Here is a 21,502-nt window from a genome sequence, read left to right on the forward strand (position 1 = left end):
GGTCTACAATGGTTTTTCTGAGGTCTTGGCTGATTTATTTTGATTTTCCCATGATGTCAAGCAAAGAGGCACTGAGTTTGCAGGTAGGCCTTGAAATACATCCACAGGTAAACCTCCAATTGACTCAAATGATGTCAATTAGCCTATCAGAAGCCATGACATCATGTTCTGGAATTGTCCAAGCTGTTTAAAAGTACAGTCACCTTAGTGTTTGTAAACTTCTGACCCTCTGGAATTGTGATACAGTGAATTTATAAGTGAAATAATCTGTCTGTAAACAATTGTTGGAAAAATTACTTGTGTCATGCACAAAGTAGATTTCCTAACTGACTTGCCAAAACTATAGTTTGTTTGTGGAATGGTTGAAAAACTAGTTTTATTGACTCCAACCTAAGTGTATGTAAACTTCCGACTTATGTAAACTTCCGACTTTAATTGTATTCACTGTGTTATTAACTGTGACCCTGGCCTGGCCTTTCTGTAGCACCATCCTGTGTCAGATCAGCTGCTGACTAACCGAGGGGTGATCAACCAGTTCATGGGGGACAAAGCCAATGCCATGAAAGACTACCAGAGAGCCATCTCACTCAACCCCAAGTACGCCCTTGCCTTCTTCAATGCTGCTAACCTCTACTTCTACAACAGGCAGTTTGAACAGGTAAAATATTTCACTCTAATGGATTTTATTCTGATGCACTGTCATTTTCAAGTGTAAAACCTAGTTCACATCCACGCAGCGGGGAACTGTTTTACACTTAAGGGTCATTCACATCCTATAGGATGGGTCTCACTGTATGCATACACTCTCGTCGCTCTTCTCCTTCCTGTGTGCTCGGTGGTTCTGTGTGCTCCTGGCTGGTGATCCTCCAGGCCTGTGAGCACTACAGCCAAGCATTTGAGCTGGACCCAGAGGATGAGTCTGCGGTGCTGAACCGGGCCATCACCAGGGCTCTGCTGAGGAAGGTTCCAGAGGCCCTCCAGGACTTCTCTGAGGCCCTGAGACTCAACCCTTATTCCTCACACGTGTTCTTCAACCGAGCCAATCTCTACAGCTCCCTGCGCCAGTACAGGAATGCAGAGAAGGACCTCAGTCAAGGTGAGCAGTGAGCAGCAATCGACAGCCTTTTACCACTCGTTCTTTTGTTCCCGGAGGGCTGCCCTTGTGTGTGTCTCAATGTGTTTCCTGCTGGATAGAGTTTCTCAGTCCAATGTGTGCTAGGTATTGTACAGAGACTCGTTCCGAAGTCAATTTTAGGCACAGGCTAGCCTACCATCTTATCTCTGTACAGACAGGGCATATTCTCTCTCTCTCAATCACTCACTCACTCTCTCACAATATGCACCACCGTCTCTGAAGACTAGTCTACAGATTACGCCCCCCTGCTGCCGTTACTCCGAGAGACAGGCAAAGACTTGGTCTGAAAACCTTCTCTCTTTTTGTTTTGGGTGTCAAAATAACTGGCCAATATTTGGAAGTGAAAACACCCAATTAAACAAAGCAAAGGACAGCGGCACAGTGCAGTGACACCCCTCACGGGCAGACAGACAACACCAAGACCAAGAAGAAGGCCACTTATTTTTCATGAGACAAGAGGCAGCTTGAGTTTCCATGGTGATGATACAAACCTATAATAATAGATTTTCAGCAGGACAGAATGAGCATGAGGATTCATCCAACAAATGGAATCAATGTGGGTGTTGATGAAACCAACTCTGTCGTGCTTATGATTTAGAGAAAATCAGTTCAGTTAGTACAGTTCCACTGATTCAATGAATGAATGTTTGTTTTTTTAGGTGTTGTAGCCGGCTTGAACGTATTGTTAAAAGAGTAATTGCATGGAACTGAATCAAATCTTAATTTGATTAGTTGTTTTAGCTGAGACCAAGACCGTCCGATTCATAAAGTGTACGTGGAGAAGTGGAGAACGAATGTGTCATGACTAGAAACACTATCGCTAGCTATAAATAGACACCCTCAAACTTTCTGGTCTTGGTCTTAAAGTATATGTATTCCCTAGCTCTTCTCCTCCAGCCCAACGATGCCCTGGTCTACAAGCTCCGTGCTGATGTCAGAGGCCACCTGGGCTTGACTGACCAAGCGATGCAGGACTATAGAACAGCAGTGGAACTCCAAGAGGCACTGGAGGGCTGAGATGAGCCAACCCCATATTAGCGATACTATACCATCTGTTTCCTTATGATGCTACTCAACATGACATGTTATGGTTGACTGAGGAAATATATGCTGTTCATCAAAGTGTGTACTTTGTGATATAGTGGGCATCAGAATCTTCAATATTTGTTATATTTGTTGTTATATGTTTAATAAAACTTCCATGACATTCACATGAGTGTTTTATGAGTAGTCTTTAATGTGCAATCCTGTCTTAAAGGGCCAATGCAGACATTTTTATCTCAATATCAAATTGTTTCTGGGTAACAATTAGAGATTGAACAGGATCTTTGGCACGTTGAAATTTGTAACGTATTGTATGAATTGTAATTGAACTTATTTAAAAAATAATAATAATCAGGATGTAACATATCATATGCAATTAATGACGTTCTACACAATTGTGCACAATTTTCAGGGACCCGTTTTGGCTCGTGACTACTACTGACTAAAATGATATAAAACCTTTAAAAAGCATCTTTAAGTACCTTACTGTGATTGTTGTCCCCCACAATGAAATGGGGGAGGGGGGGTTGGACCACTATGGATCTGTCTCTATCTGTTTGTATGTTTGTTAGTACCTTAGTCACACACAATCCGGGTTACGGCACCAGTGAAACTGACCACCAGTGAAACCGACATCAGTTTGCTACTCACGGTATATCTTGCTCCACTGTTCCTGTCCCCATACCGTGCTCCAACCAGTGATCCCCTTCTCGCAAACACACGTGAACGTCCTCTTTGACAACATACCAATTGTTTGAGCTATACAGAAGGTACCAATTGGATTGCTCCATCAGCAACATTTCAAGCAGGCTGTGAAGTGAGCTTATGGGCACATTCTTAACTGTTACATATGTAACCTGAAAACCATTTGTTATTGGCAGAGAGGTTTGAAACTCTCTTTGTTAATGGTCTATTAACTTATACTGGTGATGTCGCCAGGCAGGTCAAAACTCCACCCATGCAAAACACCCTGAAAAGGCGGTCTTTTCAAACAGCTTTTACACTAAAAGGGTATTATCAAAATGTTCACAATTTCACAGTGTGGAAATACAGTATATATAAAACACAGGAAAATCACGTTTTTTGAGGTTGTTTGAATTGCTTTGTGCCAAGTTCAATATCTCCCTTCATGAATTCCCCTGAGAGGTTATTAACTGCTTGCAGTGCCAGTGATTGAATCAGATAGAGACCATTTTGTCTCATCATACACAGTATCCCAACAAACAAACACAGAGGTAGTATTTCCTTGGCTTTGGAGCTCTTTCCCAGTTAAGGACCTGGGTTATTTCTTGCCAATCCAAATCAGCTGAGTCAGTCTCCATAAAACAGGAGCTATATAGAGAGAGGAAAGAGGAGGCCTGTGGAGTATAAAAAAACACCTGCCAAATGAACTGGCGTGCCTCCAGGGGAGGGATGGAGGGTTTGGGGGGGGTGGGTTGGGAGGAGAGGGAGAGAGATGAGTAATGAAGGAGAGAGGAGTAATGAAGGAGAGAGGAGTAATGAAGGAGAGGAGTAATAAAGGAGAGGAGTAATAAAGGAGAGAGGAGTAATAAAGGAGAGATGAGTAATGAAGGAGAGAGGAGTAATAAAGGAGAGGAGTAATAAAGGAGAGGAGTAATAAAGGAGAGAGGAGTAATGAAGGAGAGAGGAGTAATAAAGGAGAGAGGAGTAATAAAGGAGAGATGAGTAATGAAGGAGAGATGAGTAATGAAGGAGAGAGGAGTAATGAAGGAGAGATGAGTAATGAAGGAGAGAGGAGTAATGAAGGAGAGAGGAGTAATAAAGGAGAGAGGAGTCATGAAGGAGAGAGGAGTAATAAAGGAGATATTAGTAATGAAGGAGAGAGGAGTAATGAAGGAGAGAGGAGTAATAAAGGAGAGAGGAGTAATGAAGGAGAGAGGAGTAATAAAGGAGATATTAGTAATGAAGGAGAGAGGAGTAATGAAGGAGAGAGGAGTAATGAAGGAGAGAGGAGTAATAAAGGAGAGAGGAGTCATGAAGGAGAGAGGAGTAATAAAGGAGATATTAGTAATGAAGGAGAGAGGAGTAATGAAGGAGAGAGGAGTAATACAGGAGAGAGGAGTAATGAAGGAGAGAGGAGTAATAAAGGAGATATTAGTAATGAAGGAGAGAGGAGTAATGAAGGAGAGAGGAGTAATGAAGGAGAGAGGAGTAATAAAGGAGAGAGGAGTAATAAAGGAGAGAGAAGTAATGAAGGAGAGATGAGTAATGAAGGAGAGAGGAGTAATGAAGGAGAGAGGAGTAATAAAGGAGAGAGGAGTAATGAAGGAGAGAGGAGTAATAAAGGAGATATTAGTAATGAAGGAGAGAGGAGTAATGAAGGAGAGAGGAGTAATGAAGGAGAGAGGAGTAATAAAGGAGAGAGGAGTAATAAAGGAGAGAGGAGTAATGAAGGAGAGAGGAGTAATGAAGGAGAGAGGAGTAATAAAGGAGAGAGGAGTAATGAAGGAGAGAGGAGTAATAAAGGAGATATTAGTAATGAAGGAGAGAGGAGTAATGAAAGAGAGAGGAGTAATGAAGGAGAGAGGAGTAATGAAGGAGAGAGGAGTAATGAAGGAGAGGAGTAATAAAGGAGAGGAGTAATAAAGGAGAGGAGTAATAAAGGAGAGAGGAGTAATGAAGGAGAGAGGAGTAAAGAAGAAGAGAGGAGTAATAAAGGAGAGAGGAGTAATAAAGGAGAGAGGAGTAATGAAGGAGAGAGGAGTAATGAAGGAGAGGAGTAATAAAGGAGAGGAGTAATAAAGGAGAGGAGTAATAAAGGAGAGAGGAGTAATGAAGGAGAGAGGAGTAATGAAGGAGAGATGAGTAATGAAGGAGAGAGGAGTAATGAAGGAGAGAGGAGTAATAAAGGAGAGAGGAGTCATGAAGGAGAGAGGAGTAATAAAGGAGAGAGGAGTAATGAAGGAGAGAGGAGTAATGAAGGAGAGAGGAGTAATGAAGGAGAGAGGAGTAATGAAGGAGAGAGGAGTAATAAAGGAGAGAGGAGTAATGAAGGAGAGAGGAGTAATAAAGGAGATATTAGTAATGAAGGAGAGAGGAGTAATGAAGGAGAGAGGAGTAATGAAGGAGAGAGGAGTAATGAAGGAGAGAGGAGTAATAAAGGAGAGAGGAGTCATGAAGGAGAGAGGAGTAATGAAGGAGAGAGGAGTAATAAAGGAGAGAGGAGTAATGAAGGAGAGAGGAGTAATGAAGGAGAGAGGAGTAATAAAGGAGAGAGGAGTAATGAAGGAGAGAGGAGTAATAAAGGAGATATTAGTAATGAAGGAGAGAGGAGTAATAAAGGAGAGAGGAGTAATAAAGGAGAGAGAAGTAATGAAGGAGAGATGAGTAATGAAGGAGAGAGGAGTAATGAAGGAGAGAGGAGTAATAAAGGAGAGAGGAGTAATGAAGGAGAGAGGAGTAATGAAGGAGAGAGGAGTAATAAAGGAGATATTAGTAATGAAGGAGAGAGGAGTAATGAAGGAGAGAGGAGTAATGAAGGAGAGAGGAGTAATAAAGGAGAGAGGAGTAATGAAGGAGAGAGGAGTAATGAAGGAGAGAGGAGTAATAAAGGAGAGAGGAGTAATGAAGGAGAGAGGAGTAATGAAGGAGAGAGGAGTAATAAAGGAGATATTAGTAATGAAGGAGAGAGGAGTAATGAAGGAGAGAGGAGTAATGAAGGAGAGAGGAGTAATGAAGGAGAGAGGCGTAATAAAGGAGAGAGGCGTAATAAAGGAGAGAGGAGTAATGAAGGAGAGAGGAGTATTGAAGGAGAGAGGAGTATTGAAGGAGAGAGGAGTAATGAAGGAGAGAGGAGTAATGAAGGAGAGAGGAGTAATAAAGGAGAGATGAGTAATGAAGGAGAGAGGAGTAATGAAGGAGAGAGGAGTAATAAAGGAGAGGAGTAATAAAGGAGAGGAGTAATGAAGGAGAGAGGAGTAATGAAGGAGAGAGGAGTAATAAAGTAGAGAGGAGTAATGAAGGAGAGAGAAGTAATGAAGGAGAGAGGAGTAATGAAGGAGAGAGGAGTAATGAAGGAGAGGAGTACTAAAGGAGAGGAGTAATAAAGGAGAGGAGTAATAAAGGAGAGAGGAGTAATGAAGAAGAGAGGAGTAATAAAGGAGAGAGGAGTAATGAAGGAGAGAGGAGTAATAAAGGAGAGGAGTAATGAAGGAGAGAGGAGTAATGAAGGAGAGAGGAGTAATAAAGGAGAGATTAGTAATGAAGGAGAGAGGAGTAATGAAGGAGAGGAGTAATGAAGGAGAGAGAAGTAATGAAGGAGAGAGGAGTAATGAAGGAGAGAGGAGTAATGAAGGAGAGGAGTAATAAAGGAGAGGAGTAATAAAGGAGAGGAGTAATAAAGGAGAGAGGAGTAATGAAGGAGAGAGGAGTAATGAAGAAGAGAGGAGTAATAAAGGAGAGAGGAGTAATAAAGGAGAGAGGAGTAATGAAGGAGAGAGGAGTAATGAAGGAGAGGAGTAATAAAGGACAGGAGTAATAAAGGAGAGGAGTAATAAAGGAGAGAGGAGTAATGAAGGAGAGAGGCGTAATGAAGAAGAGAGGAGTAATAAAGGAGAGAGGAGTAATAAAGGAGAGAGGAGTAATGAAGGAGTGAGGAGTAATGAAGGAGAGATTAGTAATGAAGGAGAGAGGAGTAATGAAGGAGAGAGGAGTAATAAAGGAGAGAGGAGTAATGAAGGAGAGAGGAGTAATGAAGGAGAGAGGAGTAATGAAAGAGAGAGGAGTAATGAAGGAGAGAGTAGTAATGAAGGAGAGAGGAGTAATAAAGGAGAGAGGAGTAATAAAGGAGAGAGGAGTAATAAAGGAGAGAGGAGTAATGAAGGAGAGAGGAGTAATGAAGGAGAGAGGAGTAATAAAGGAGAGGAGTAATAAAGGAGAGATGAGTAATGGAGAGAGGAGTAATGAAGGAGAGAGGCGTAATAAAGGAGAGGAGTAATAAAGGAGAGAGGAGTAATAAAGGAGAGAGGAGTAATGAAGGAGAGATGAGTAATGAAGGAGAGAGGAGTAATGAAGGAGAGAGGAGTAATAAAGGAGAGGAGTAATAAAGGAGAGATGAGTAATGAAGGAGAGAGGAGTAATGAAGGAGAGAGGAGTATGAACACAACCATCTGTTCCACTTATGCACTGAGACGGCTTGTATGGCTTGTTGAATTGAAGGGCAATCATGCAGTCATTCTCTGAAAACAATGCATGCAAAAATGATATGGCTGACCCAACTGAATGGATTGTGTTTCTTAAAGAGGAGAATCTTTTGTTTTCCAATCCAACATTGTTTGTTGCATTCTAATGGAACATGTTTATTTTACTTCCATCTTGAGCTCTTACAATTTCACAATTAATTCAAATATTGTCTTGAGCTGAGGAAATCTAAACCTTGTTAGTTATTGCTCATAAAAACGATGCATGTTTTGTACAAGTTACTCAGTTTACTGCCCACTGGGCACTGACGGCAGTTCAACGTCTAGTTTTGATTTACACAGAACAAAAATATACATGCAACATGTAAAGTGTTGGTTTTGTCACACAACACAATGCCACAGATGTCTCAAGTTTTGAGGGAGCGTGCAATTGGCATGCTGACTCCAGGAATGTCCACCAGAGCTGTTGCCAGATAATTGAATGTTACTTTCTTTGCCATTCTCTTCCATCGTTGTTTTAGAGAATTTAGCAGTACTTCCAACCGGCCTCACAACTGCAGACCACGTGCATGGCGTTGTGTGGGTGAGCGGTTTGCTGATGTCAACGTTGTGAACAGATTGTCCCAAGGTGACGGTGGGGTTATGGTATGGGCAGGCATAAGCTACGGAAAAGAGAACACTATCGCATTTTATTGATGGCAATTTGAATGCACAGAGATACCGTGACAAGATCCTGAGGCCCATTGTTGTGCCGTAAAAAAATACATACTAAAATACACGGCCCCATTTTACAATGATCTGTACACAATTCCTGGAAGCTGAAAATGTCTCAGTTCTTCCATGGCCTGCATACTCACCAGACATGCCATCCATTGAGAATTTGTGGGATGTGTACGGACACTGCGTTCCAGTTCCCGCCAATATCCAGCAACTTCGCACAGCCATTGAAGAGGAGTGGGACAACATTCCACAGGCCACAATCAACACCCTGATCAACTCTTCATGAAGGATGTATCACGCTGCATGAGACAAATTGTGGTCACAACAGATACTGACTGGTTTTCTGATCCACGCCCCTACCTTTAAAAAAAAATAATAATAATTTAAGCTTTCTGTTACCAACAGACACATATCTGTATTCCCAGTCATATTGAAATCCATAGATTAGGGCCTAATGAATTAATTTCAATTGATTGATTTCCTTATATGAACTGTAACTCAGTAAAATCTTTGAAATTGTTGCATGTTGCGTTTATATTTTGTTCAGTATACATTTGGCTGCGTTATCAACTAACATGAATTCAACAACCATTAGAACCATGTCATTGGATTTAAATTACAAGTTGGGTGAAAAATGCCACCAGTGGGTGGCATCTAATGTCTCTTGGCCATTTGGTCAGTTGTGCAAGATTAAACATCAAGCTGTCACATTAGAGCCGGCAACTGCTCCATTATCCAACTTTGTCAGCACGGATATTGCATTTGGATTTCCTAATGAAACTCTATTTACTTACTTAGATTTTCAGTGATTCTCTAATCTGTTTGTGTACCAGAGGGCCACATTCTGTGATCTGAGTATGACGCACTTTGATTGATTTTCTTCATTCATCATAAATGAATGATATGACCGTCACCTGTGATGTGGATATTCTTTGTGATTTGGTCATCTGTAATAATTCAGTTACAGTTGGGATGACAGCCCACCTATTTCAAAAGGAAGACTTTATCTTTTTCGTCTGTAGCCGACACTTGCCAGGTCTTCTTTTTGATTCAAATTTTTAGATGAAAATCCCAAAGAAGATGACACATCGCTTTTGTTAAATATCACAATATACAGAATATCCTTCAGAAAGTATTCTTACCCCTTGACTTATTCCACATTTTGTTGTGTTAAAGCCTGAGCTAAAAATGTATTAAAGCGATTTTTTTCTCACCCATTTACACACAATAATCCATAAGGACACATTCTTCAAGCTCTAGCCTTATTTAGGCTTGACATAACAAAGGGGTTGAATACTTATTGACTCTAGACATTTCAGCTTTTCATTTTTTATTAATTTCTAAAAACAATTCCACTTTGACGTTATTGGGTGTTGTGTGTAGGTCAGTGACCCCCCCCCCCCAAAAAAAAATTGAATCCATTTTAAATTCAGGTTGTAACACAATGTGAAAACAAGTCAAGGGGTGTGAATACTTTCTGAAGGCACTGTATGTCCGTCCACAATTTATGCAATTGTATTAGTCTCATAAATGTTCAGTAGTGCTGAGTGTATGTTTGATTCAATTGTGAAATTGCTGATACGACGAAAACAACCTGGGGAACATTTAACTATTGTGCATCGTCATCAAAAGACACAAGACTGCAGCATTTTACCAATCAATCAGTTGAAATTGACTGTGGGTGTTATGACGCTCGATAACAGATTCCTATTCTAGGTTATAGTGGTTTATATCGATTAGGACCTAGGCTATGACCCCAACACAACGTCATTTTACAACGTCTGACGTTGCGTCTCTGAAATGACTAGATCATCGGTAGCTATCCATGGTCCTGAAACAACGCACCGTCTGCGCGCCACAGCACAGAGCAACTCCCGTGAGGAGATGGGTTCCCTGGACAGTCGCACTGATTGAAATGAATTATTTAACAGAAGACATAGGCCTAATTTTTTGAGGATTCTTCTGGAAAAACACAGCCAAAATGCTCCCCAACAGCTCTTTCAGGAATCTAACCCTGGAGGACGGTTTTTTCCTAATGAACAACTCGTCTGGGAACGAAACGTACAGCGAGTCTCAAGGCAGCGCAATCCTCATCTCCTTCATTTACTCGGTTGTCTGTTTGGTCGGACTGTGCGGGAACTCTATGGTTATCTATGTCATTTTCAGATATGCCAAAATGAAAACTGCAACAAATATCTACATTCTGAATCTGGCCATAGCGGACGAGTTACTTATGCTGAGTGTCCCTTTCTTGGTGACATCTTCACTCCTTCACCACTGGCCTTTCGGCTCCCTTCTCTGCCGCCTTGTTCTAAGTGTTGATGCTATTAATATGTTTACCAGTATTTACTGCTTAACTGTACTTAGCATAGACCGATATATCGCGGTTGTGCACCCCATCAAAGCCTCCCGGTACAGGAGACCCACAATAGCTAAAATAGTCAACTTTGGGGTTTGGATGTTTTCTATCCTGGTCATTTTGCCCATTATTATATTTTCCACCACCGTTCCAAATTTGGACGGTTCGGTCGCTTGCAACATTCAGATGCCAAAGCCAGTTAACCAGTGGATGGCTGTGTTTGTGATCTATGCCTTTCTCATGGGCTTTCTGTTCCCAGTCATTGCTATCTGTATGTGTTACATCCTCATCATCGCCAAGATGAGAGTGGTGGCACTGAAGGCAGGTTGGCAGCAGCGTAAGAAGTCGGAGAGAAAGATCACTCTGATGGTGATGATGGTGGTGACCGTGTTTGTCATCTGTTGGATGCCCTTTCACATTGTGCAGCTCGTCAATGTTTTTGTGGAGCACCATAACGCAACACTCATGCAACTCGCAGTTATTCTGGGATACGCAAATAGCTGCGCCAACCCTATACTGTACGGATTTTTATCAGACAATTTCAAACGTTCGTTCCAAAGAATTTTGTGCCTGCGCTGGATGGACAATGCAACGGAAGAACCAATAGATTACTATGCCACGGCTCTGAAAAGTCGTGGTTACAGTGTGGATGAATTTCAACCGGACAATATGGAATGTGATGGCACGTATAGAAATGGAACCTGTACTTCTAGGACAACGACACTGTAGCAGCATATGGACATGATGAAATTAACAAAAATCATAAACGTGACCACTGAGTGTTTCGCTCATTACTAGGCGGTTACTTCGATATGTATTAATGTTGTTTACTTGCAACTATTTGAACGCAATTAAAATGTTAAATAATCCAAATGTCTTATTATTGTTCGTATTATTACAAGGTGGCACTGTGCGTAATAGTCCTCCAATTAGGACAAGTCGCCCACAGAGCTGAAACCGACTGGCACTACTAGAGGCTTCCGGAGTGATATTATTTCCACTGTGTGAGCACAGAAGAAAAAGTGTTAGACAGTGCTGCTTATGATTAATCTATTGCAGATATCTTGGAGAGTAAACCAAGATGTGCAGTTTAAGTTCAGATTCATACTCAGTCTCTATGATGAATTATTAATTGCGCAAATTCAAGTTAAAACAGCATCAGTGATCTTCGCTTTTAAATCTTTCAGGCAAAGAGCAACATGAACACTTGTTCACCTTAGCAAAACAACCACATCCTGGTCCGGAAAGAGCAGCCCAGCTATCTCTTATCCGCTGTCCTCTTATCTTTGGTGCAGATTTACTCAGCTATTTGTAGAAAATAGCCACTGGGCACGGACGTCAGTTCAACGTCTAGTTTTCAATTGGTTGTTGAATGAAACGTGCAATCAACCAAAAATGTCCTCGTGTCATTAGATTTGTAATAATACGACACGAAATTCCCTTACATTGATGACTTTTGATCAAATCCAATCAGTTTTCCACGTTGATTCAACGTCATCACTTTGATTTAAACCCCCAAAAATATTTTTATTGAAACAACGTTGATTCAACCAGTTTTTACCCAGTGGGTAAACCTGCCCACAGTGTCTGTTTGCTCAGAATTGATTCATCCTTTATTTTCAATGATAATACAATCTATTGCTTTTATAAACAGTTGATTTATTGACAAGATAGTGTCTTTCTTTTGAAATGAGACTGACCTAGGTTTATGGGCTGAGCATTTTACACCACGGGCAGAGGTTATCATCCTTTATATCGGGACTAGAGACTTCCAAAATACTGAAGCATCAAATTCATCTTCATATGTTACACGATGACATATATACAAACCACATATATACAGTACGGCAATAAAATAAGTAAATGCAACATAAAGGCCTAGCAAATATTATGAAGAAATGTGAGCCCTCAGCCCATATACAAATCCTCACAATAAAACAATAATATCCAAAGCCTGTACAGTGACCTACTGCAGATAACAATCCTGTCAATAAACACATTTTATTCCAGTGCTTATTGATGTAAGGAAGTGATGAGAGATCGTATACATTGTCAGTTAAAACCTTCAGGTTGTCTGAGTCTTATCTGTGGCCTTCGTTCACACTCCTGCTGCTTAAGTTGCCTCCTTCTCATTTGCGTTTTCCAGGGAGTATTTTTCCTTGGAGGACTCCGCCCTCTTCATTGCCATTTTCTCTGCATTTTTCATGGCCAGTTTCTGTGATCGCCTCCTGAGGCAGCACTTAACAATAGATAACACCACGACTAATAGAACGACCAAGGCCATCACTGCTATCAGCACAGGTATGAAAATGTAGGCTTGGTCTCCACTCTTGTCCGCTATCTCAATGTCGTCTGTAGGGGAAGTTGTAGTGTGTTGGTCCGGCAGAGAGGCGAGAAAAGGCTTCTCCTGAATTGCTGGCTTAGAAGTTGGGGTATAGTCTTGGACCAAATGGTTGTCACTACCTTCAGGAGCAATGGTAGCTGCTGGTAGTTCGTTGCATGCCATTGAGCCCTCATCTTGAAGATTTTTATTTTTATCATAGCATTTACAGAGGAAAGAACCCTCAGTGTTGACACACTGGTCTTTACAGGGCCGATCTCTGCATTCGTCAATGTCCACACAGTTTCCAGACCCATCTGTCATATAACCTGCTTTGCATGAAGCACAAATGCCACGTATATCCGATCCATCATCACGTTCCCATGTTAGAGTCGTTGCAGAGCAAGTCAGTTCAAACATTTTCCCAAACCCACAATCCAGATTCAGTTTATTGTGATCCTTTGGGTCTGGCCTGAGTAATCGGGCATCTGGTATGTGTGGGGTAAGACACTGCTTCATGATAGGTACCTCTCCATTACGTTGTTTACAAATGAATGGATACTCTGTCTTACAGGTACTGGAAACAAATCCCCAGTTCACAATCTCAGTTCCATTAAACTCACCAGAGAGAAATACACAGTATATACCCGTGCAGGTTGGTTTGGGCAAATACTTCCACTGATCCAGTTCTGTGTCGCTGCTGTTATCCACCGTCCACTTGAAACCATTCAGAGGTGCGTCATGTTTCACGCAAGACCCCTTTCCTTTCATCAAGCCAACCCAGAACTGAAATGTACGTTCTTTGGATAGTGTTTCCGAGATTTCTTTCAAAATCTTCGAGGCTTCCTCCATACTGGCCACTTTAGTTAGGAAACTGCCAGGCTGACAGGCTTCTGAAGCTTTGTCAAAGTTGAGAGGATGATGATGAAGGTAATAGGGTTTAGCAACAGGAACGCACAAACCTACCCCCAAGACACTCCACAGGCATATCCAATAGTACTCCATTCTCCCTGCTTGCACCATCGATCTGACGGTAGTGTTTCTCATTCAGACTGACAATGGTCCTCCTGCTAGCCGCTCCTGTAATGGACTGGCTGACAATGCTCATTTTGCTGCTGCTTTCTTAGCTGCCCCTAATAGGTCCTCCCAAGACAACAAGCACAGGAAGTGTGCTTAGACTTGATACAGCCATCCACTTCCTCTGCAGAGAAGGTGGTGGCACAGCCAAACAACAGCAACTTAGAATCTAATTACCCATGCATTAAAGTACACAGTAGCCTAAGGTCCAACGCCTGAATGAGTTGTGAGAAAAATACACTAATGTAGTCCAGGTGCTATCAGCCTAACTCCAGTAACTGACATCCTTTGATTCTTTGATCATATTTCCCTGTGAGATCACCAGGCCAGCTTCACTTTTGTTTTTGTCGGAGCTGCAGGAAGTTTTACTTCACAGAAAAGAGAACCAGAGAGGTGCACACATCCAACTGGATAAACAGAACTTGTGAGAGGATATGCCAGCCTGCTGATGAACGGTCCTGGTATCAGGATGTGATGATACAAAGTGGACTTTGTATGATTCATTCCCTCGGGGAATAGACCCCTCGTGTGGTTTGGTCAACCCTGAAACAGGAAACTCAGAATGGTGTCATTAAATAACAACTACACTTTGTGAGGCATTCAGGGGGTCCCTCACTTGGGATACACAGATTATTCCATGTTCCCTGAGTAAATTACTATTATTTTGATTATGCTGCAGAGCTTCATTGTCAGAAATAAGCAGATGCTTCCTGAAGGAAGTGCTAGAGAATGGCAGGAAGAGAGGCTGACTTTGAGGGATTGAGCACAACCCAAATATGAGAGGGCTGTGTCCACAGTACTACTCAGACAGGAGCAGTCAGAGGGACACAAATACGGGAGGGGCTGGGGAACCAGAGGAAATTGCATTATTAGTGACAGGAAAAGAAGTCACCCCGAAAGCCATCAGAGAGCGAGAACAATCAAGTGAAGTCACTCTTCCATTTGCCTACTTACTGTAGAAATGTATGGGAACACCACTTAGGTTTTAATCTAATTGTTGTTACCACAAAACGGTTTAATACCTTCAATTTAAGACCAAAAAAAGAAACAACCCCGCCTTGTTCCACAGACTTTATGGTTTCAGTGTGAATTGCAAAGTATTGTGGGTAGAGCATCTGTATCATCATTTGCATCGTATATACTTAACACCCCTTGGAGCGCTGAGAGCAGAGCAATGTGCATCTTATCCTTCAGGGCCTGTATGTATCAAGTACCTTAGAGTAATGTAAGATTACTGATCTATTACCCCTGTCTCTGTAATCTTATTCATTGTGATCTAAAGGGCAAAACTGATCCTAGATCAGCACTCCTACTCTGAGACGCTTGATACATAGAGCCCCAGGACCTCCAGATTGTTAGCTCCCTCTGGGTTAACAAATTAGTCAATGATTAACAGCACATAGTCATTCTACTCACTGTGGGAATCAGGATTCCAAATGTCTAAAATGTTATTATACCACAATATTTCTGAATACTCAGTTATTGCCATTTTTAGTGCACACCAATTCATGTAGCAATACAATGAGTGGTTAAATCATCCAGTATCAATTAGTATAGTCAAGAAAACATACAATATGAGCAGATTACTTCAAGGATGCTCCTCACGGTCATCCCACTTTTTGATAGCCCCTCACCCCCCCTCTAAGTGATTTAGACTGCTTAGTTTGTTCTTAAGCTAAACCTCCCCTTTCAGTTTGCTGTTGTACCTCATCAATGTAAACACAACAGTTCTGACAGCACTAACTCTGTTATATCCTCTTCCCTGTCATCCATTTTCCATCGCTCTGATTCCCAATGACATATTACGATATTATAACACAGTGTTTTACACGGTTCCTTTCTCTATTTGAATTACCCATCTGCATGTTCTGGATCCTAAATTAAGTGTTTAGCCCTCATTATGCAACAATAAGTGAAACATTGCTGTGGTGTGCTGGGTGGGTGGTGTGTATTACAGTACCAACACATTTCATTTACACGGTGGCTGTGTGCAACCCTCCCACAAACAGTACGGACTGATACAGACGATAGCTTGTGATCTGATGAAATGATCTCTAGTGGTTCTAAGCTACCTGTTGGAAAATGGATATATTGATGCCATTCTTTTGACCGACCATGAGCTTTGAATGTCCATGTTCATCAAAAGCAGCTTTCTTTTCAGAATGAATATGAAGCATTATGCCATCTGCCTAACATATAGCAATGTTTGAATATCATGGCCAACTGAGCCTCTCATTTAAGGTTTTGTGGCAAATAGAGTATATTTTTTTCTCCAACACTTGAGTTTATAATAGGACAGTCTAACAGTATGCTGGGTAATTGCAGGGTCTCTCTCTCTCTCTCTCTCTCTCTGAATGGAGCTGCAGTGATACATGAAGACTGATATACTGTGTGGGAGGGTGGGAGGCAGCCCAGTCATGACACATAGAGATGAATCCACACTGAGCCCATAAATACCATGTGGTCCCAAGAACCCTGGAATTACTCTCAATAAGTCCCTGCAAATATTAAAAATGTTATACCAATAGAGAGAAATAAATGTACTCGTTGGTAACATGAAATGGTTGGCTGTGTGTGTGTGTAAGTTGACAAAGCTGTCTATTAGTACATTTACCAGGTTAAGGACAGTCCAGTTTCTCTTAGATCCAATTAAAAGTGTAACCTGCTAATTGAACAGAACACTGGCGGTGTTCTCTCAGCCTCTCAACACATGAATAAAATATGATGACATTTAATGAATCAGTACACAATGACACCTGTGGGTAAACAGATGTGCTAATATTGACGTAGCCCTTTCCTGCAGTCAATTACCAAAAGCGCCCTCTTTGGCCTCATGGGTGGAATGTTATTAATATTTTTCACAAATTCATCATTAATAAAGATGATAAATTAAAAGATGTGGTGTTTCTATGTCAAACAGTTTTGTTATATTGCAGTCTTCTGTTATGTATATCAAGTGTAACAAAGTAATATCGGGATGCAGACTCAAAATGTAATCATTTCATCTCTATATCTGACATGGTACAGGTGTCTTCTCTTTTTAAGCCCAGAACCATGTGTAAGGAGGTGCATACTTGGGTTTCAAAGTAGATTTGTTTAAGACTACCACGTAACAATCTGTGTGACCCTGATTTAGCCCACTGCAGTAAAATGTTAATGAGGAATGATATTCAGTAGTGACAGCAAGTCAACGCAAATGCTTTCTGACAACACACTTATCTATAGAAGCGTTGTTCACGCTTTACTGTAGCTAATTGTTACGTACGCCTCTTGGTCGGAGGGAATGCAACACCCTGCTACAACTAAACTCCCCGTGGAGTGAAAAAGGTATGTGATTGTAGGTGGAGGGGGAGGACGACAGAGGCAGAGAAAATTACAGTTTAATTTATATTCTTAACAAGGTATTGTGGGGGAAATGGTCTGGACGGAACCAAAGCAAAGAAAGTAAAAGTGTCCCCACTCCTACCTTACCTGCCTACCCACTACTTCATCTTTTAGTACCTCCTAGTGCCCTAACCAAAATACAGGGGGTGATCTGCCCAGGTCTTACCTAGTGTGCATAGACAGAGTAAATACTATGGGTTATGTATGTCCGCAGGCCTCTTGCCTAAACACTTCCACGGTGTGTTCCCCTTCCCCCCGAACAAATAAAACAGAATAATGACTAACTTAAAGTGAACTATTTTAATAATCAAAAACACTAATCCTATTGACATACACATACCTCAGGAGTAGCAGCTACAAAATACTTTCAACAAAAACTTTCATGGCCTAACAACCAACACAGGACGTCACAGACGCTCTCCCCTCCTGATAAAGGAACACTGCTTGAGGAATCCAGGATTCCATTTCCTGAAATACACACACACATACAAACCCACACCAACACAGAAACTGGGAAACGTAACAATGATTATGTTAGTTGACACAGCTCTACATGAGAAGGCTGTAGAAAATGTTCCTTGTACTTTACCATTAATTTTATTCCCATGTATCTAGTATTCAAATCAAATCCAATTTTATTGGTCACATACACATATTTATCAGATGTTATTGCTGGTGTAGCTTGTGTTCCTAGCTCCAACAGTGCAGTAGTATCTAACAATACACAAATCTAAAAGTCAAATAATGTATTTAAGAAATATATAAATATTAGATTGAGAAATGTCGGAGTGGCATTGACTAGAATACAGGAGAATAGAATACAGTATATACATATGAGATAAGTAAAGCATTATGTAAACATTATTAAAGTGACTAGTGTTCCATTATTAAAGTGGCCAGTCTGATGGCCTTGAGATAGAAGCTGTTTTTCAGTCTCTCGGTCCCAGCCTTGATGCACCTGTACTGATACAGCCCAGTGTTGAGGATCAGCGAAGTGGAGGTCTTGTTTCCTACCTTCACCACCTAGAGGCAGCTCGTCAGGAAGTCCAGGACCCAGTTGCACAGGGTGGGGTTCAGACCCAGGGCACCGAGCTTAATGATGAGCTTGGAGGGTACTATGGTGTTGAATGCTGAGCTATAGTCAATAAACAGCATTCTTACATAGGTATTCCTATTGTCCAGATGGGATAGGGCAGTGTGCAGTGCGATGGCAATGGCGTCGTCTGTGGATCTATTGGGGCGGTAAGCAAATTTAATTGGGTCTAGGGTGTCAGGTAAGGTAGAGGTGATATGATCCTTGACTAGTCTCTCAAAGCACTTCATGATGACAAGTGAGTGCAATGAGGCAATAGCCATTTAGTTCAGTTACCTTTGCTTTCTTGGGTACAGGAACAATGGTGGACATCTTGAAGCAAGTGGGGACAGCAGCCTGGGATAGGGAGAGATTGAATATGCCCGTATACACTCCAGCCAGCTAGTCTGCACGTGCTCTGAGGACGCAGCTAGGGATGCCGTCTGTACTGGCAGCCTTGCGAGGGTTAACACGCTTAAATGTTTTACTCACGTCGGCCATGGAGAAGGAGAGCCCACAGTCCTTGGTAGCGGGCCGCGTCTGTGGCACTGTGTTATCCTCAAAGCGGGTGAAGAAGGTGTTTAACTTGTCCGGAAGCAAGACGTCGGTGTCCGCGACGTGGCTGATTTTCCCTTTGTTATCCGTGATTGTCTGTAGACCCTGCCACATACGTCTCACATCTGAGCCGTTGAATTGCGACTCCACTTTGTCTCTCTACTGACGTTTTGCCTGTTTGATTGCCTTACGGAGGGAATAATTACACTGTTTGTATTCGGCCATACTCCCAGTCACCTTGCCGTGATTCAATAAGGTGGTTTGCGCTTTCAGTTTAGCGCGAATGCTTCCATCTATCCACAGTTTCTGGTTGGGTAGGGTTTAATAGTCACAGTGGGAACAACATCTCCTATACACTTCCTGATGGACTCAGTCACCATATCCGTGTATTCGTCTATGTTATTCTCAGAGGCTACCCTCAACACATCCCAGTCCACGTGATCAACACAATCTTAAAGCATGGATTCCGATTGTGCAGTATTCAGTCCATCAGAAAGCTTGTTTGCTTTTTCCACGGTATTGTTCACCGTATGACCTGAGGATGACCTCAGATAGCTACAAGAAAATGGACATCATATTTTTTAGAACCTCTGAGACATTTCAACCTAACTGGTAATGGCAACTGACCTTCTTTCTGACATTACTGCTGAATCACAATTGCGCAGTACAAATAGTATTACGTTTGTTAGAACACAGTGCTTTGCTTTTGCCACTGTATTGTTCACAGTATGACCTGGGATTAACTGACATCTCTGTCCAACCACATGTATCCAATACAGGTAAGTGCTGTGGGAAATGCTTTCATTTTGAAGCAGATATTGATCCTTTGTCCTCGACATAGTACTTGAAAGGATTGGAACCTTGGTGAGTATCCAGGAAATGAATTGACACGGTAATAGTTAGACCAGACAGCAGTTTGACACTCCTTTCTCTCACCTCTAAACTGCTCTTCTTTTAAATCAGGTCTGTGATTGTAAAGGAAGTGATAAAGGGACTCGTCTCTCAGCTCCTCTCTCAATAAAGCCACATCCTTTCATTTTTGTAAGGAGAGGAAATGTTTCATCTTTCCCCAGGAGGCTCCATTATTGCAGTAGTGTTATCACCACAGACCACAGGCAGCCAAATCCCGGCCAACCCCCATTCTTTCCTATTGTGAAACAGCCCAGGGAGCGAGACAGCAAAAGTTACCATAATTTCTAGGCAACAGGATGACTATAAGGACTATTTATAGGTGTGGCACATCAATCTCATGCGGATTAGCCCTGGATATTTAATTACAGTTTACCGCCTCTCCCTGTTGTCCTCTGACTCACTACCTGCCTTGTGAGTTGTTGGGTAGAGGGAGAGAGAGAGAGAGAGAGAACGAGATGGAGAGAGAAAGAGATGTAAAGGTAAGGAGAGCAACAGAGAGAGGGAGAGAAAGAAAGTGGGAGGGAAAGAGCGAGAGGAGCTGTAACTATAAACCATTATCATTGGCACAGAGGATCCTGATATTTACTTTGATTAACATTCCCCCTTCCAAATCCCAAGAGGGAGCGATTTCTCTTAGCTGAAAACATCTCTTGATTTCATCTTTAGGGAATCATTCAAATGGGAAATGAATGTCACAGACGCAATATTGAATACGCTGCTGAGGTGAAACTGATGTGTTTGTTTCCCCTCTCTTTTTACAGGCATATGCTAATTACCTGCGTATGAAAGTAAGGTATTTAGATAAGTTTAAAACCTGTTGAAGACTTGTTTATTGTTAGCTCTGTTATCCTAATGCAAGTGGGATGGTCATTTAACCACAATATGCCTTGTACTGAATATAGGAAAATAACCTAAGAGCACTTGTTCTTCAATCCTGGTCCTGGGGACCCTTTCTTCCAGCTCCGTACTGACATACCTGATTCAACTAGCCAGCAATCATGCATTAGTGCTATGCAACAAAATCTTGCACCTCCTGTGGGCTTCTAGAACCACTGACCCAAAGAGGATTACTCTGCCTTAGTGGTTTTGCTGGAGCATTGCCAAAGAGAAGATCACGATCAGATGGGGAATTCTTCATTGATTCCATATCAATGCAGAGATTGTAGGTGGGTGAAAAGCCGGAGATAAATAACAGAGCTCTGAAAGGGTACATGGAAAACACACAGATGCAGATCGGCAAGAAAAGGAGCTGAAGTAGCAGTTCAAGGAGAGGATGCATAGCCATGCAGCATGACAGGGCTTCAATTGTGATATGTCAAATGTACTCTATCCATCGAGAAGTGACACGCACCTTTTAGTCCCAGGTGTAACAGTTTCTCTGACAGACAGTCAGGCAGCCTTTACAACGGTGTAAATCAAAGCTACAGATGTCGCTGCAGTGTGATTTGACAGCAGAGCGGATTTGGGGAAGTAAATGGTCAAAAAAAGCTACAAATGAATGAAGGTAATTTCATAGACTAGTAATGTCAGCCAGGTTAAAGCAGACCCTTGATATGCAGAAGGATCTTGGTATACAGTGTGATGGAGTTAGGTGTTTCCTGGTTCTTTTCTCCCATTGTCTTGAAAAGGGAAGTCGAATTGAAATCCCAGATCTGATCCACCATTTCTAAGTAGGTCAACAAAGTCAATATCAACACAGGGAAATCCCCATCAGCAGCAGAGAAGATGTTGGTGCTTTGTTCCTTATACAGGGCTGTGCACAGAC

At 41.8% G+C, this 21,502-nt stretch overlaps 3 protein-coding genes across 3 annotated transcripts in view; 2 read left to right on the forward strand and 1 right to left on the reverse strand.

The window, feature by feature from the left end:
• ttc6 (tetratricopeptide repeat domain 6) overlaps positions 1-2,346 on the forward strand; it is a 32,572-nt gene extending 30,226 nt beyond the window's left edge. Inside the window, exons 29-31 of the mRNA XM_090211019.1 lie at positions 485-658; positions 871-1,096; positions 2,019-2,346. Of these exons, the coding sequence (XP_090067145.1) occupies positions 485-658; positions 871-1,096; positions 2,019-2,152 (534 nt within the window). The 3' untranslated portion in view covers positions 2,153-2,346. The remainder of the gene's footprint in view (positions 1-484; positions 659-870; positions 1,097-2,018) is intronic.
• A 7,564-nt stretch (positions 2,347-9,910) lies between these two features.
• sstr1a (somatostatin receptor 1a) lies at positions 9,911-13,839 on the forward strand. Its single transcript, XM_021573953.3, has one exon. It carries the CDS (start codon positions 10,040-10,042, stop codon positions 11,144-11,146), a length of 1,107 nt encoding a protein of 368 aa, XP_021429628.1. The 5' UTR covers positions 9,911-10,039; the 3' UTR covers positions 11,147-13,839.
• Positions 12,056-14,218, reverse strand: clec14a (C-type lectin domain containing 14A). Its single transcript, XM_021573952.3, has one exon. It carries the CDS (start codon positions 13,782-13,784, stop codon positions 12,531-12,533), a length of 1,254 nt encoding a protein of 417 aa, XP_021429627.1. The 5' UTR covers positions 13,785-14,218; the 3' UTR covers positions 12,056-12,530.
• Between the last annotated feature and the right edge of the window lie 7,284 nt (positions 14,219-21,502).

The sequence above is a fragment of the Oncorhynchus mykiss genome, chromosome 19, assembly GCF_057628025.1.
Source record: "Oncorhynchus mykiss isolate SJ-2025 chromosome 19, ASM5762802v1, whole genome shotgun sequence".
In the NCBI taxonomy this organism is placed as follows: Eukaryota; Metazoa; Chordata; class Actinopteri; order Salmoniformes; family Salmonidae; genus Oncorhynchus; species Oncorhynchus mykiss.